This window comes from Eleutherodactylus coqui, chromosome 10 (assembly GCF_035609145.1).
Source record: "Eleutherodactylus coqui strain aEleCoq1 chromosome 10, aEleCoq1.hap1, whole genome shotgun sequence".
In the NCBI taxonomy this organism is placed as follows: domain Eukaryota; kingdom Metazoa; phylum Chordata; class Amphibia; order Anura; family Eleutherodactylidae; genus Eleutherodactylus; species Eleutherodactylus coqui.
In genome coordinates, this window is record NC_089846.1 from 58,002,575 (window position 1) to 58,016,807 (window position 14,233).

At 47.3% G+C, this 14,233-nt stretch overlaps 1 protein-coding gene across 2 annotated transcripts in view; it reads left to right on the plus strand.

The window, feature by feature from the left end:
• The first annotated feature begins 3,252 nt into the window (after positions 1–3,252).
• LOC136579755 (N-acetyllactosaminide alpha-1,3-galactosyltransferase-like) overlaps positions 3,253–14,233 on the plus strand; it is a 37,250-nt gene continuing 26,269 nt past the window's right edge. Inside the window, exon 1 of one of the 2 annotated variants that reach the window (XM_066579816.1) lies at positions 3,253–3,322. In XM_066579816.1, coding sequence (XP_066435913.1) covers positions 3,269–3,322 — 54 coding nt within the window. In that variant the 5' untranslated portion in view covers positions 3,253–3,268. Of the gene's footprint in view, positions 3,323–12,581; positions 12,622–14,233 lie in introns of those variants that run through there. The other variant, XM_066579817.1, reaches the window with a different exon arrangement.

The following is a 14,233-nucleotide window of genomic DNA, read 5'->3' on the forward strand; positions in this document are numbered from 1 at the left end:
CTGCCCCGGCTGCCGAACAATGTCCTCCGCTTTCCGGACCCCCGGAAATTGCAGACCGTAGAGCTAGTGCTGCCGGTCTCCCCGCCGCGCGCCTAGGTACCGGCGCCCCTCCTCCACTAGGGCTTCCGGACCCTCTCGGGCAATCGCTGGCGCGGCTGTCCCTTAGTCCTCCTCTCTTTCTCGCTGGGCTCAGGCTGAGCCTTGCCGGAGGCTGCTTCCGTCGCCGCGGCCGACCCCGCGGAGCCTCTTCCTGGATACCGACGTCCTCCCCCGGTGCTTGGTGTTGCTCCTCCTGCCCGGCGGTCGTTGTCTGCTCCGTGGGTGTCCTGCATGTCGCCAGCAGATCCTCGAGCCAACGGGTCCCGTCCTTCTTCACCGCTTCTCTTATCATCCCGTGTAAGTCCTCCATAATTGTAATCCTCCGGTGTCTTTTCCTCTGGGCTGGCGCTCACCCGATCCTCTTCCTCCGCTGCACGCTTCTTCCACCCGATAGTCCCGCTCTTTCTTCCCTTTCGCCGCCTCTTCTTCCACCCGATATTCCTGGTCTTTCCTCCTCTTTTAACCGGCCGCTTCCTCACTCCGCTCCACCGCTCTTTTAACAATTTCTTTTGTTTTGTAATACGTCTTCTTTTCCGCTCCTTCTCTCTCGCTAGCTCCACTCGCACTGACTTTCCCGCTCCCCACTCCCTTCTCTTCCTGTCTATAGCTCCGCCCCTTCCCCCTAACCGCTCGCTATTCAAACTTACATAATTCACTCCCCGCCCCCAGTCCCACGCCGCCTCATTAATCATTTTGCGGCATACAACTACGCACGGTAAAGCTACGGTAGGACCTATCTTCCCGCAGTTTTTTGTTTTTTTTTTCAAAATCCTGTTCACGCACAACTACGCTCTGTACTGGCGATGTAAACCGCCGTAAAGGTGAGGTAGATTCTCCTCAGTAAATACACATTAGGGTTTAAACATATGGGCATGTTTTTCTCCTGTGCATCACAGAAGGGGAAATAAAAAATTAAAACCAATCACAGAGGTCTGCATGGTGAACTACATATATCAGAATGGTCTGGCACCCTGTATCCACTATGTGTGGGAGTGTACACCAAGCATCCACCCCCCTCATTATCAAGAGGCAGTGTGAGTGGTTGTTTTATCGGTGTCCTGCACAGGTGGTATTGGCCTCTCCATTTTGTAGTTAGCTACCTGCGTGGTGAGAGGAGGATGCATCTATATGCACTCCTCAGTCAGTAAGTAACGACCATTTTTCTGTGATTGTCCCGTTATGCCGCTGTAATTATCAGGTCTGCACTACAGGAGAAAAACAAAGTGAAGCCATTGTTTTCGGACAGAGGAGCAGAGCCATGCGTGTGTGAGACGGAGCAGTAGAGCCGTGCGTGTTTGAGACGGAGCAGCAGAGCCGTGCGTGTTTGAGACAGAACAGCAGAGCCATGCGTGTGTGAGATGGAGTAGCAGAGCCATATGTGTGATGTGCATGTATCAGAGCTGTGTGTATGTGTGACATATGCATGTAGCAAAGCTGCGTGTGTGACACGCTCATGTAGCAGAGCTATTTGTGACACATGCATGTAGCAGAGCTGTGTGTGTGAGGTACATGTAGCAGAGCTGTGCGTGTGATGTGCCTGTAAAAGAGCTGGTGCGTGTGATGTGCCTGTAAATGAGCTGTGTGTGTGACACGTGCATGTAGTAGAGCTGTGTGTGTGAGATCTGCATGTAGCAGAGCTGTGTGTGTGTGAGACGTGCATGTAACAGAGCTGTGTGTGTGAGACATGCATGTAACAGAGCTGTGTGTGTGAGACGTGCATGTAGCAGAGGTATGTATGTGATGCGCTTGTGGCAGAGCTGTGCGTGTGATGTGCATGTAACACAGCTGTGTGTGACACGCATGTAGCACAGCTGTGTGTGTTTGACACACACGTGTAGGAGAGCTGTGTGTGTGATGTGCATGTAGCAGAGCTGTGAGTGTGACGTGCATGTAGCAGAGCTGTGTGTCCCACTTTTGTCCTGCTTTTGGGACATCTGGTCACCATTAAAGTGATTCACACTGTGTATCCGCAGCTGATTTCCTATTATGCAGCGCTCCCCCTCATCTCCTCCGAAGGGATCCCGCAGCCAGTGCTCCCGGCTTCCGGTTCCAAGCGGCCTAGTCAGGTGCGGCATCGCTGGTCAGGTGGAGCCACTACAGGCCGCTGGGAATCGGAAGCCAGGAGTGCTGTCAGCTGGAAGCCTTGAGAGGAGGTGAGGGCAACGCCATATAATATGAAGTCAGCTGCGGATATGCGGCTGATTTCCAGTCAAAATCCACAGCAATAGAGTAGAAATGCTGTGTAATTTGCATCCTGCTTTTTAAATTTCAAATAGTATTTTTATTAGAGACTTTAGCAATACAAACATTGCAATAGGCGCCAACATTACCGAAATATAGCATTTCATGTATCCAATATAATAACTAACATACAAATGATTAATAAACTGTACTCTATATAGTTAAGGGTGCGTTCACACGAGCGCATAAACGGCGCGTTTTTGCGCCCAATCGTATAAACGTGACCATCTGAGGCATTGGTTTCCAATGTATTCGTTCGCACGGGTGATTTTACGGCGCGTAAAAACGGCAACACGAAAAAAACGGAACATATGCGACTGAAATACGCGCCAACGCATATTCGATGGCCGAAAAGATAGTTTGCAAAGTAGGAACAAACGATAATACGCTTTCTAGCTCTGGTCATGATCGCCGAAAAACGTTCTTTCCGGCGATTAAACGCTGCGCACGTGCGAATGTAAATACGCCTACGCTCGTGTGACCGCGCCCTAAGTCACCTCTACACAGGTCTCCCATTTTATTCTATTTAACCAGGCTAAACAAGTCAGCTCTTGGGAACTGAGTAGAAAAGAAAAGCAAATAATTATACATTAATGAGCTTATGAACATTTAACCCCTTTAGTGGCATGCCCGGAAAATCTTGTAAAAATTGAAATGTGCTGAAGACTACCTAAACCTGCCACTGAAGGAGTTAAGGACTATGCAACCTACAAAGAACGCTCTCTAAATGAAATCACCCTGAAAAGGTCGGGAAAGTACGGACTCTGTGCTTTATATAACGATGGAGGTAAAATCGTATGTTGTGGTAAGCTCCGCCACCCGACCACACCCCTCTGCCCTGCTTTGTCACTGAAAAATCTGGTCGCCTTACATTATAACATATATCAGTCATTCAGCACACACACACACTTTTGTGGGAATTTCTAGAATGGGATCTACCAGGACAATCTTGCTGAAGGCTCCAAAAGTAATCTACCATCATGTAAGTATCCGATCTTCCCTGTTATCGCTCTTATGCCTTGGTGGAGTTTTTCTCCTAGAATTCTGAATTAATGGAGAACACGCTCACCAATTTTAAAAATCTTGGCTCTAACACGAGTATCATGATCTACAACCTTCACAGCCACTTGGATTGCTTTCCAGAAAACCTTGGTAACTTCAGTGAAGAGCAGGAGAAGGAGTTCACCAAGATTCTGCACATGTTGGGGAAACAAATCTATGCAAAATCTATTTTGGATTTAACATGCCGTGCAGATGAAATGTGCAACACGTTAGTTTATGTTGTGGATCTCACCTTTTGAAATGAGGGGGTGAAATGTGCATCAAAAATCCATATGTTACAAGCAAGTTTTGATGTAGAGTTTGGTGTGAATCTACACCAAATTTGCTATATGTGAACATAGCCTTGAAGCAATGGTAGAAAAATCTCAGCATCTGCAGAGCATTTTTTTTATTTTTACATCAGTCCAACATTAAAAAATTCCTCTCTATTTTATGTTTATGGATTACCTAAAATAAGTGTATAGATTTAATACATATGCATTGACTTCATATTGGCACTATCATCCTTCTGGGATTGGCAATTACCGGTCAAAAAAAGGTATCCCCACATGTGCTGTACTCAGGTTTGTCAGGCACCGAACAGGTTAAGAAGAACATTGTAAAACAAATAACACAATGTTATCTTCCTCTGCTTAGTAGGTAATATTTACCCCGCTTGGCTTGAAGGTTTCCAGGTGTTCAGGCTGAGTCAAACAGCTTGAATAGCAACAACAAAAGAGAAAAGCCGGCTCCTTAAAAACACTTATCCACAAAATGTGCACCAACTGATGGGGCTTCTGCAATGGGCATGGGTTGAGTTGAGTATAGGGGGATGTTCACCACCTTGTGGAAAATGTTCACCGATGTCTGAAAGCTGTGATCACCCAAAAAAGAGGATCAATCTATTACTGAGCAGCTGTTCCTAATGCAGTGATCGTTCACTGTAGATACCCTATTAAAAGCACGACTGTGCATACCATATATGTACTCAGTCATGCTGAAAAGATTCATTTCTATGCACCAAAAAGGCTTTGATTTTGCACATTGATGTTCTCTGCCGGATGCAACCTGATGTGCACCACAAACTCAACTTTTGCCCAGCAGGAAATGTTCCACGACCGCAAGAGTTTTCATTTTGCCAGTCTACATTATAGTGTGTGTGCAATGATGAATAAGGTATTCTGTTTTCCATTCTGTTTCAGAATATTTTATTGCATTATTTGCAGTTTAACACTTTGAAAGGCTTTGATAAATTCCCCACGCAGGGGGTGGCTAGGAAAACATTGGAATAAACTAAACATATAAAATTCACACACCTTGTCAAAACATACTATGCGAGTCAAAAAACTTTTAATCCCCTCGCTTCCCTCCCCTCTCTTGCCCCCCCCCCCCCTTCACTCTTGCAATATGTGTTGTGTGCCGTATAAATTCCTTCTCTCCTGTCCCTCCCCCACCCTCTCCCCTTGAGCCATACCTACCTGCCAAATCTCCCCCAACTGTTCTTTCTCTGTTTTGTTTTTCGTTTTATTTTCCTCCCATTAAATGTTTGGTGAAATCTAATAATCATTCCTGGTCTGGTACCTCAGGTGCTGAGAAGTCGATTTAGGCCAGGTATATCTAAGGAATCGGCTCATGGCTGCCAGGTTTTGAGGAATAGTTCCATGTCATCTTCCTTCATGCCCGACAATTTTTCATACAGCATCATTCTTGATACTCTTGCGATAACTGGGTTAAGTGAAAGAGTGGGTGACAGCCAGTAGGAGGCAATATAGATTCTAGGGGCCATATAGATATGCTATGAAAGCTTATGTTGTTGGTTATTAAAGCCCAGGGGTTTGCCCACTAGGAGACAAGTCGACGGAGAAAGGGGGAATGTTTTACCCAGAACTTTAGATATAAGCCTAGTCACCCGTCTCCAGAGAGACTCCACCAATGGTTACCTCCACCATGTATGGGCCGCTGAACCCAAGCTATCACATCCCCTAAAACAGTTCGGAGAGGTGCCTGGAGAATATTTATGGATTGTTGAAGGGACTAGGTTGGACCTATGTCGAATTTTAAGCGAGGATTCAGCAAGTGTTACTTGATGGCTGCCTTTTGAGATGAATGTATAGCAGTGCTGCCAACGAGGTAAGGAGAGACTGCTTTCCATTCTAATGCAACAGACATTTAACCAGATCAACCATAGAAATTAGCCCACAGAGATAGTTTAATGAGTGTGCATTGACAGGGAACAGTGGACCAATATCACATATGCAAACCAACAATTTTTCCTACAAGTGTGATGTGCTTTGTGTGATAACGCATCGCTGCACATGCGGTTTTAACATGCGTATTGCGTGTGTGTGAAAATCGTATGTTGTTCAATTAGTAAAATTAGAAAATCACATAGAGAAACTTGCATTTACATGTGAGGACAATGTGTTTTTTCTACTTCCATAGGACATACCGGGATTCTTCGATCTTGCACTCTCGATGTGAGCGTAACATTGCTCATGTACATTAACCCATTGAAATCAATGTGTTATTTTCCTGTGCAAGTTCCACCCATATTGCAATTAGGCGGAACTCATGTGGGAAAAGCATTCATGTTAATGCAACCAGAGAGATGCAGAGACAAAGGCAGAGAGTAGAGAGAGAGAAGAGAAGAAAAAATAAAGAGAGAGATAAGAGACCATATTCCTAAACGTGGTATCACGTGGTACTTATCATTTATAATTTTATGGAATAAAAGAAGAATAAAAGAACTGTTGTTAAGGAGCCGCTATTTCTCCTTTGTTGTTAAGAACATTCCTTTTAACAATCACGTGCAGCACACCTGTACATCACTCGTCCTGCTCTCACCTGCGTAGTCTCCAGTCTAGACAATGCTAAAGTGAGCTTAATAGCCTGAACTCCAGACTAAAGGCCCATTTACACTGGATGATTATAGCTAAAAATTCGCTCATCGGCGTTCGTTTTAGCGATAATCGGTGCGTGTAAATGGGGCGGGGCACCTGCATTTTGGGCACTTTTCTCTGATTGTTAATATCAAGCTCCTTTGATTTTAGCAATCAGTTTTATCGATAACATTGTTTCCCGTGGAGAACAAAGGATCTGAGCTCAGCTAATATCCTCCCTCGGGCTATTAGCTATGCTCAGGGAAGGCTTCATTAACATACATAATTGGCATTTAAGTAGCTGAGAAGCTACTTGAATACCAATTATTTTTTACGCAAAATAAACGCTGAAAGCTGTGGCTCAAACTGTCATTTGAGCGATCTTTGACCGATTATCTGCTCGTGTAAATGGGTCTTAACAATTTGACTGTTTCAAACTATCACAATCTGTGAAGCATTATAGGTCTATCAGGTCAAGAGATATAGAGGCGCTGTCCAGGACACCACATTTTGCCTGAACTCCAGACTGATACACTCCAACAAACTGACAGAGGGATTCGTGTAGCTGCTCCTGATCTATTCCTCTCATTGTCTACAATGGACACAATTTTCCTGCTTGCAGCGTAGATTCTCTTCCTTCCCTACACAGTAGAGCCTTTTCTGGCAGAACTCAGAAGATCATTAGGTGAGGTCTATCCAAAGTTCATTACAAATACAGTACCGACTTTGACTGTAAAGAGTCTCTAGCTAGAGATGAGACGTGAAAGGCTGCACCACTGGTATTAGTGTATCTTGATGCCATCGGAAGGTTGGGGTTTGACAGGTGTTCTACCCCTGTCACGCCCCTAACTCCCAATTAGCGCAATACCTAAAGGTCCTAGAATGTGCATGGATGGATGTGTGGTTGAACTGGTGTGGAATCTAAGTGAGCCCCACTCCCTGTGTCTTACCCGCCATTGTGTCAAAGTCCTGACGCTGTAGGCTCCCTGCTTCAGCTGCGCTGCCTGTGCCATTCCCCACCGCTGTTGCCCCCGGTCACTGGTAATGCAGTCATCTGACTGCCCTGCAATGCTCTCTCATTGCCTGCTGTGCTGCCAGAGTGTGCGGATGGTGGCTGGAAGTATCTCTCTTACATCAGCGCTGTGGCCTCCCTGCTGCACTGACCGCCGCGTGAGACTCACATGGGGGGGTCCGCTTGTGGGCCGGAAGAAGTGGTTTAGCCGGCTTTGCCCTCTGTGGTTTTCGGGCCGTGCTACGCTACGAAACAAACGCCTCTTCCGCCTTCTGTGTCGTGGGCCAGGAGCAGCCTTGCAGCTGGGGCTGCGCGGCATCACTATGGACCGCTACATGGCTTTGGTATACATTTGCAGTTACCTTCAAGGACCTGCACAGCAGGCTGATGTACAGCCAAACAGGTACAGGGGGCGTCACCCCCTGTCAAACTTGACTCCACCAGGAATTCCTAGTGGCGTCAAGATACACTAATAACCACTACCTACTCATAATCCCCTGGTTAATAATAGGGATGAGCGAGCATACGCGTCCGAGCTTGATACTCATTCGAGTATTAGGGTGTTCGAGATGCTCGTTACTCAAGACGAGCACCACGCGATATTCGAGTTACTTTCACTTTCATCTCTGAGAAATTTGCGCGCTTTTCTGGCCAATAGAAAGACATGGAAGGCATTACAACTTCCTCCTGTGACGTTCCAGCCCTATACCACCCCTCTGCAGTGAGTGGCTGGGGAGATCAGATGACACCCGAGTATTTAAATCTGCCCCGCCCGCGGCTCGCCACAGATGCATTCTGACAGAGATCAGGGACAGTGCTGCTGATGCTGCTGCTGCTATAGGGAGAGTGTTAGGTGTTATTTTAGTCTTCAAGAACCCCAATGGTCCTTCTTAGGGCCACATCTGACCGTGTGCAGTACTGTTGAGGCTGCTTTTAGCAGTGTTGCACAATTTTTTTTTTTTGTATATCGGGCGTGCAGACCATAGCGTCCTCAGTCTGCAGTCATTTTACTCAGTATAGGGGCAATACTGGTGAGACAGGGAAAGAGGTATACTGGCTATATAGGCAGTGGGCTTTTTCCCAAAAAGTTCAAAAAAATACAATATTAGGCCTGCCTGTCACTGCCTTCAGTTTACTGCGTCTCTGCTGGGGGTAGTAGTTGTTGAACGAATACCCAGCCTTGCGCATAATTGTTGCCTGCCTCTGCAGTGCGTTACGTACGCGAAGTCAGCCTCCAACAGGGCAATCGAAATACAGCGCATATCACAGGCAGTGGGCTTTTTCCCAAAAACTTCAAAAAAAATACAATATTAGGCCTGCCTGTCACTGCCTTCAGTTTACTGCGTCTCTGCTGGGGGGTAGTAGTTGTTGAATTAATACCCAGCCTTGCGCATAATTGTTGCCTGCCTCTGCAGTGCGTTACGTACGCGAAGTCAGCCTCCAACAGGGCAATCGAAATACAGCGCATATCACAGGCAGTGGGCTTTTTCACAAAAAGTTCAAAAAAATACAATATTAGGCCTGCCTGTCACTGCCTTCAGTTTACTGCGTCTCTGCTGGGGGTCGTAGTTGTTGAATTAATACCCAGCCTTGCGCATAATTCTTGCCTGCCTCTGCAGTGCGTTACGTACGCGAAGTCAGCCTCCAACAGGGTAATCGAAATACAGCGCATATCACAGGCAGTGGGCTTTTTCACAAAAAGTAAAAAAAAATTACAATATTAGGCCTGCCTGTCACTGCCTTCAGTTTACTGCGTCTCTGCTGGGGGTAGTAGTTGTTGAATTAATACCCAGCCTTGCGCATAATTGTTAAGAGACTGTTATCTCCCTAAACTGCTGCAACGGGAATGTTACTGTAGCCTGTCTTGACTGCTACTACTACTGAAATGGAACTAATACTGTGCTCCCCCTATACTGCTGCTTCGGAATTGTTACTGGGGCCTGTATTGACTGCTACTATTACTGAAATGGAACTAAGACTGTGCTCCCCCTATACTGCTGCTTCGGAATTCTTACTGGGGCCTGTCTGGACTGCTACTACTACTGAAATGGAACTAATACTGTGCTCCCCCTATAATGCTGCTAGTGATATGTTACTGGGGCCTGTCCTAATGCTACCGCTGAAATGTTACTAATTCTGGGCTCTGCCTATACCGCTGCTAATGCTATGTCACTGGGGTGTGGAAACGGAGGCTTCCCAAAGACATGATGGTGGCGAGGCCATTTCCCACCAACGCGGTTACTGTTAAGGTGCATATAACCACGGACATGTGGAGAGGACACGTAGTGCCTCAAAAACATCCCCCTTCTCCTCCAACAATAAAAACATTCTTGCCAAATACCTTTGCATTGGTCCATCTGGTGGCAGTCCAAGAATTTCACCTTTACCGACACAACAAGAGAGCCCCCCCACCATCCCCCCGCCATGGCCCACTTAATCCTGGCCACCTTCTGAAAACCAACTAAATAAAACCACGCTACTAGGTCCGCAGTCGCCACCACATTCCCACCAACGCGGTTACTGTTAAGGTACATATTACCGCTCTGACTGGGGCATGCACTGTGGGCCGAAGCACACCTGTATTGAATGTGACGTTAGCTCTGCTGAGCAGGGCACTGCAATGGGATACATTTATGTACCACCGATGGGTTCCAGGGAGCCACCCATGCTGTGGGTCCACAGGGACTTCACATTAGGGATTTGTACCTGCCAGTGTCTATGTATTAAAAACCCCGGTCAGACTGGGGCATGCAGTGTGGGCCGAAGCCCACCTGCATTTAATCTGACGTTACCTCAGCTGTGCTGGGCAATGCAATGGGATATATTTATGTACTGCCGGTGGCTTCCTGGGACCCACCTATGCTGTCGGTCCACACGGAGTTGTAACTGCATGTGTCTACTTATAAAGAACCCCAGTCACACTGGGGCATGCAGTGTGGGCCGAAGCCCACCTGCATTAAACCTGATGTTACCTCAGCTGTGCTGGGCACTGCAATGGGATTTATATATGTACCGCCGGTACGTTCCAGGGAGCCACCCATGCTGTCGGTCCACACGGACTTCACAATAGGGAGTTGTACCTGCCTGTATCTACTTATAAAAAACCCCAGTCTGACTGGGACATGCAGTGTGGGCCGAAGCCCACCTGCATTAAACCTGACGTTACCTCAGCTGTGCTGGACACTGCAATGGGATTCATATATGTACCGCCGGTGGGTTCCAGGGAGCCACCCATGCTGTCAGTCCACACGGACTTCACAATACGGATTTGTACCTGCCTGTGTCTACTTATAAAAAACCCCAGTCTGACTGGGACATGCAGTGTGGGCCGAAGCGCACCTGCATTTAATCTGACGTTAGCTTTGCTGTCCAGGGCACTGCAATGGGATATATTTATGTACCGTCGGTGGCTTCCTGGCACCCACCTATGCTGTCGGTCCACACGGAGTTGTAACTGCCTGTGTCTACTTATAAAGGACCCCAGTCTGACTGGGGCATGCAGTGTGGGCCGAAGCCCACCTGCATTAAACCTGACGTTACCTCAGCTGTGCTGGGCACTGCAATGGGATTTATATATGTACCGCCGGTGGGTCCCAGGGAGCCACCCATGCTGTCGGTCCACACGGACTTCACAATAGGGAGTTGTACCTGCCTGTGTCTACTTATAAAAAACCCCAGTCTGACTGGGGCATGCAGTGTGGGCCGAAGTGCACCTGCATTTAATCTGACGTTAGCTTTGCTGTCCAGGGCACTGCAATGGGATATATTTATGTACCGTCGGTGGCTTCCTGGGACCCACCTATGCTGTCGGTCCACACGGACTTCACAATAGGGATTTGTACCTGCCTGTGTCTACTTATAAAAAACCCCAGTCTGACTGGGGCATGCAGTGTGGGCCGAAGCGCACCTGCCTTTAATCTGACGTTAGCTTTGCTGTTCAGGGCACTGCAATGGGATTTGTTTATGTACCGCCGGTGGGTTCCAGGGAGCCACCCATGCTGTCGGTGCACACGGTATTCCCATTGCGGAGTTGTACCTGCCTGTGACTATTTATAAAAAACCCCGGTCTGACTGGGGCATGCAGTGTGGGCCGAAGCCCACCTGTATTTAATCTGACGTTAGCTCTACTATCCGGGGCACTGCATTGGGACAAGCTACAGGAGCAATACAGCGCTAATGAGACGTGCACAGCTATGCTAGCATTGGAGTCCGCTGTAGGCCCGCGATTGCTGAGGGTTTGTGCAGAAGCCTATGTCCTGGGTGCAGTGAAAGTCCGCTTCCTGCCTAGGATTGCTGAAGCTGTGGGCCGAGGCCTATGTCGTGGCCACGGTGCAAGTCTGCCATGTTTGGCCGCTCAGATCAATTTTTTGTTCGTGTCTTGGGTTTCCTAGGACCCACCTATGCTGTTGGTGCAAACTTAGCTCCCATCGCCGTGTTTGACCTGTCTGGCACAAAGACACTGACTGACTTGGGTAGGGGGCAGAGCGCAGACGGCTTGCGGTGTGGATTGAGCTATGCGACACCTTGACAGAATGAATAGTGTGTGGCACATGGGTTCCCCATTGCTATGCCCACGTGTGCAGCTCCTGATGGAGGTGGCACAGGATTGGATTTCTCATTGCTTCTGTACAGCATTGTGGGCTATCGCCCCACCCCTTTTAAAGAGGGTCGCTGCCTGGCCGTGCCAACCCTCTATAGTGTGTGCCTGCGGTTCCTCCTCATGGCAGACGCACTTATAAATAGACATGAGGGTGGTGTGGCTATGAGGCCAGCGTGTGGCATGAGGGCAGCTGAAGGCTGCGCAGGGACACTTTGGTGTGCGCTGTGGACACTGGGTCGTGCGGGGGGGGGTGGGGGGAGCATGTAACCCAGGAGAAGTGGCAGCGGAGTGTCATGCAGGCAGTGATTGTGGTTTGTTGGAGGTAGTGTGGTGCTTAGCTAAGGTATGCCTTGCTAATGAGGGTTTTTCAGAAATAAAAATTGTTGGGAAGGGGGGCACTCTTGCCGCTATTGTGGCTGAATAGTGGGACCTGGGAACTTGAGATGCAGCCCAGCATGTAGCCCCTCGCCTGCCCTATCCGTTTCTGTGTCGTTCCCATCACTTTCTTGAATTTCCCAGATTTTCACAAATGAAAACCTTAGCGAGCATCGGCGATATACAAAAATGCTCGAGTCGTCCATTGACTTCAATGGGGTTCGTTACTCGAAACGAACCCTCGAGCATCGCGAAAAGTTCGACTCGAGTAACGAGCACCCGAGCATTTTGGTGCTTGCTCATCTCTAGTAAATAACTTTGAGAATTACTGGAAACTTATATACAAGAATGTCAACTTCTGGACTGAGAACATGGTGAGTCTTCTTCATATACCTGATAATCTGCTTTTTCTACAGCAGTTGATCTTTGATTATCATTAGTACATGGCATTCTTATCCTTTCTCTTGGGTTTCTTAGATCATCACAGCCTCCAGGTTGAATTATCTTCTGATCTTTAGTGGGTGCTTTATATGGCTCAGTATGAAATGGAAGATGAGCGCCAAATTGGTGATCACTTAACTGGGCTTCACATAGACGGATTCAGACTGCATGGGGAACAAATAATCGTTTTCCCCCTACATTACTTATCATTTTTGGCAGCACATCTCCTCCCCCTTCCATACTGATGGTGACAAAGACGTCTTCGGTTACACAAACGTTCATGATCAGCCTATGAATGAGTTTGTAAAGGGTGTCAGGAGCATTCCTTGCAGTAAATAGTCACCTGACAGTAATGTATATACAACATACAATATCCAGAACCGTGCTTGTTATTAAACAGCCATGTGTGGGGATTTTGTGGTACTAGGCTACAGCACATTAAAGTATCTGTTTTTGATGCTTTGTTTTCTGTAATCCACCAACAAGGGGAAGTATACATGTCCGTAGTCGGCTTTTAGCCAATCAGTTTTGCTCTACCTTAGTTATTATTTACTTTCGGTCTCCAGTCAGAGGTGGACATGTCTGACCAGGCTGCAGAGCCTTATGGCCATCAATAGCTGCTTAACTATAGCAGTAAAGCTGGATTCACATCTGTGTTGGGGGTTCCGTTTTACTGCTCCGTTCAGGGAGCAGGAAAGGGGAATCCACTGGCCAAATGGCTCCATCTCAGGACGGAACCGAATGAACCCCATTGACTACGATGAGGTCAGTTGCTTTCCGCTCAGCTGCCCTGTTTTTTCCAAGAAGGCAAGCGTTGCATACAGTGCTTTTTATTCTGGTATTTTGTACTGGATCTGTGATAGAAACTGGACGTTCCAATGCAGATGTGAAACCACCCTAATAAATAACATCAGGGTTATCTCAACCCAATGAACAGGGTGAACAATAAATCTCAACTTGGATCATTATCCATTATCACTGTCTCTTTTACTATCCATTGTACTGTATTCTAGGACCACTACTCAGTTACCAAAAAATTGCAATATTAAATACACTAAACACATGTCAATGGGACAACCTGTAATAAGATAAGAAGGCTAGGCATGACTCAGATAAGAAGGGTAGGCAATGGCATGACTCAGTCCGTGCGAGCACAGGCCAGTCATTTGAGAAAAAGCGAAACGCACAACCATATATGGGACATGGCCTGTTCCATGCAGGTCTACATTCAAGGGCAAACCTATAATATAACACATTATATGTGGGAGGAGGCATTATCCAATACATGCAAACACGGACTTCCGCTCCAACCTCTGTGTATTTGGATCGGAAGTTTCCGCACCACCCTCCCATGTAGTGGCCGGTGCCTGTAACTGCAGGCATAGCTAACATTAAAATCAATGGGAGCTGTGCCTGCAGTTACAAGCGCCGGCCACTACATAGAGGTCAGCGCAGAGGCTTCTGCTCCAAATACACAGAGGTTGGAGCGAAAGCCTACCCTTCAAAAGAATGGATTTCGTATTTGTGCAAGTTTTATGCATGTGC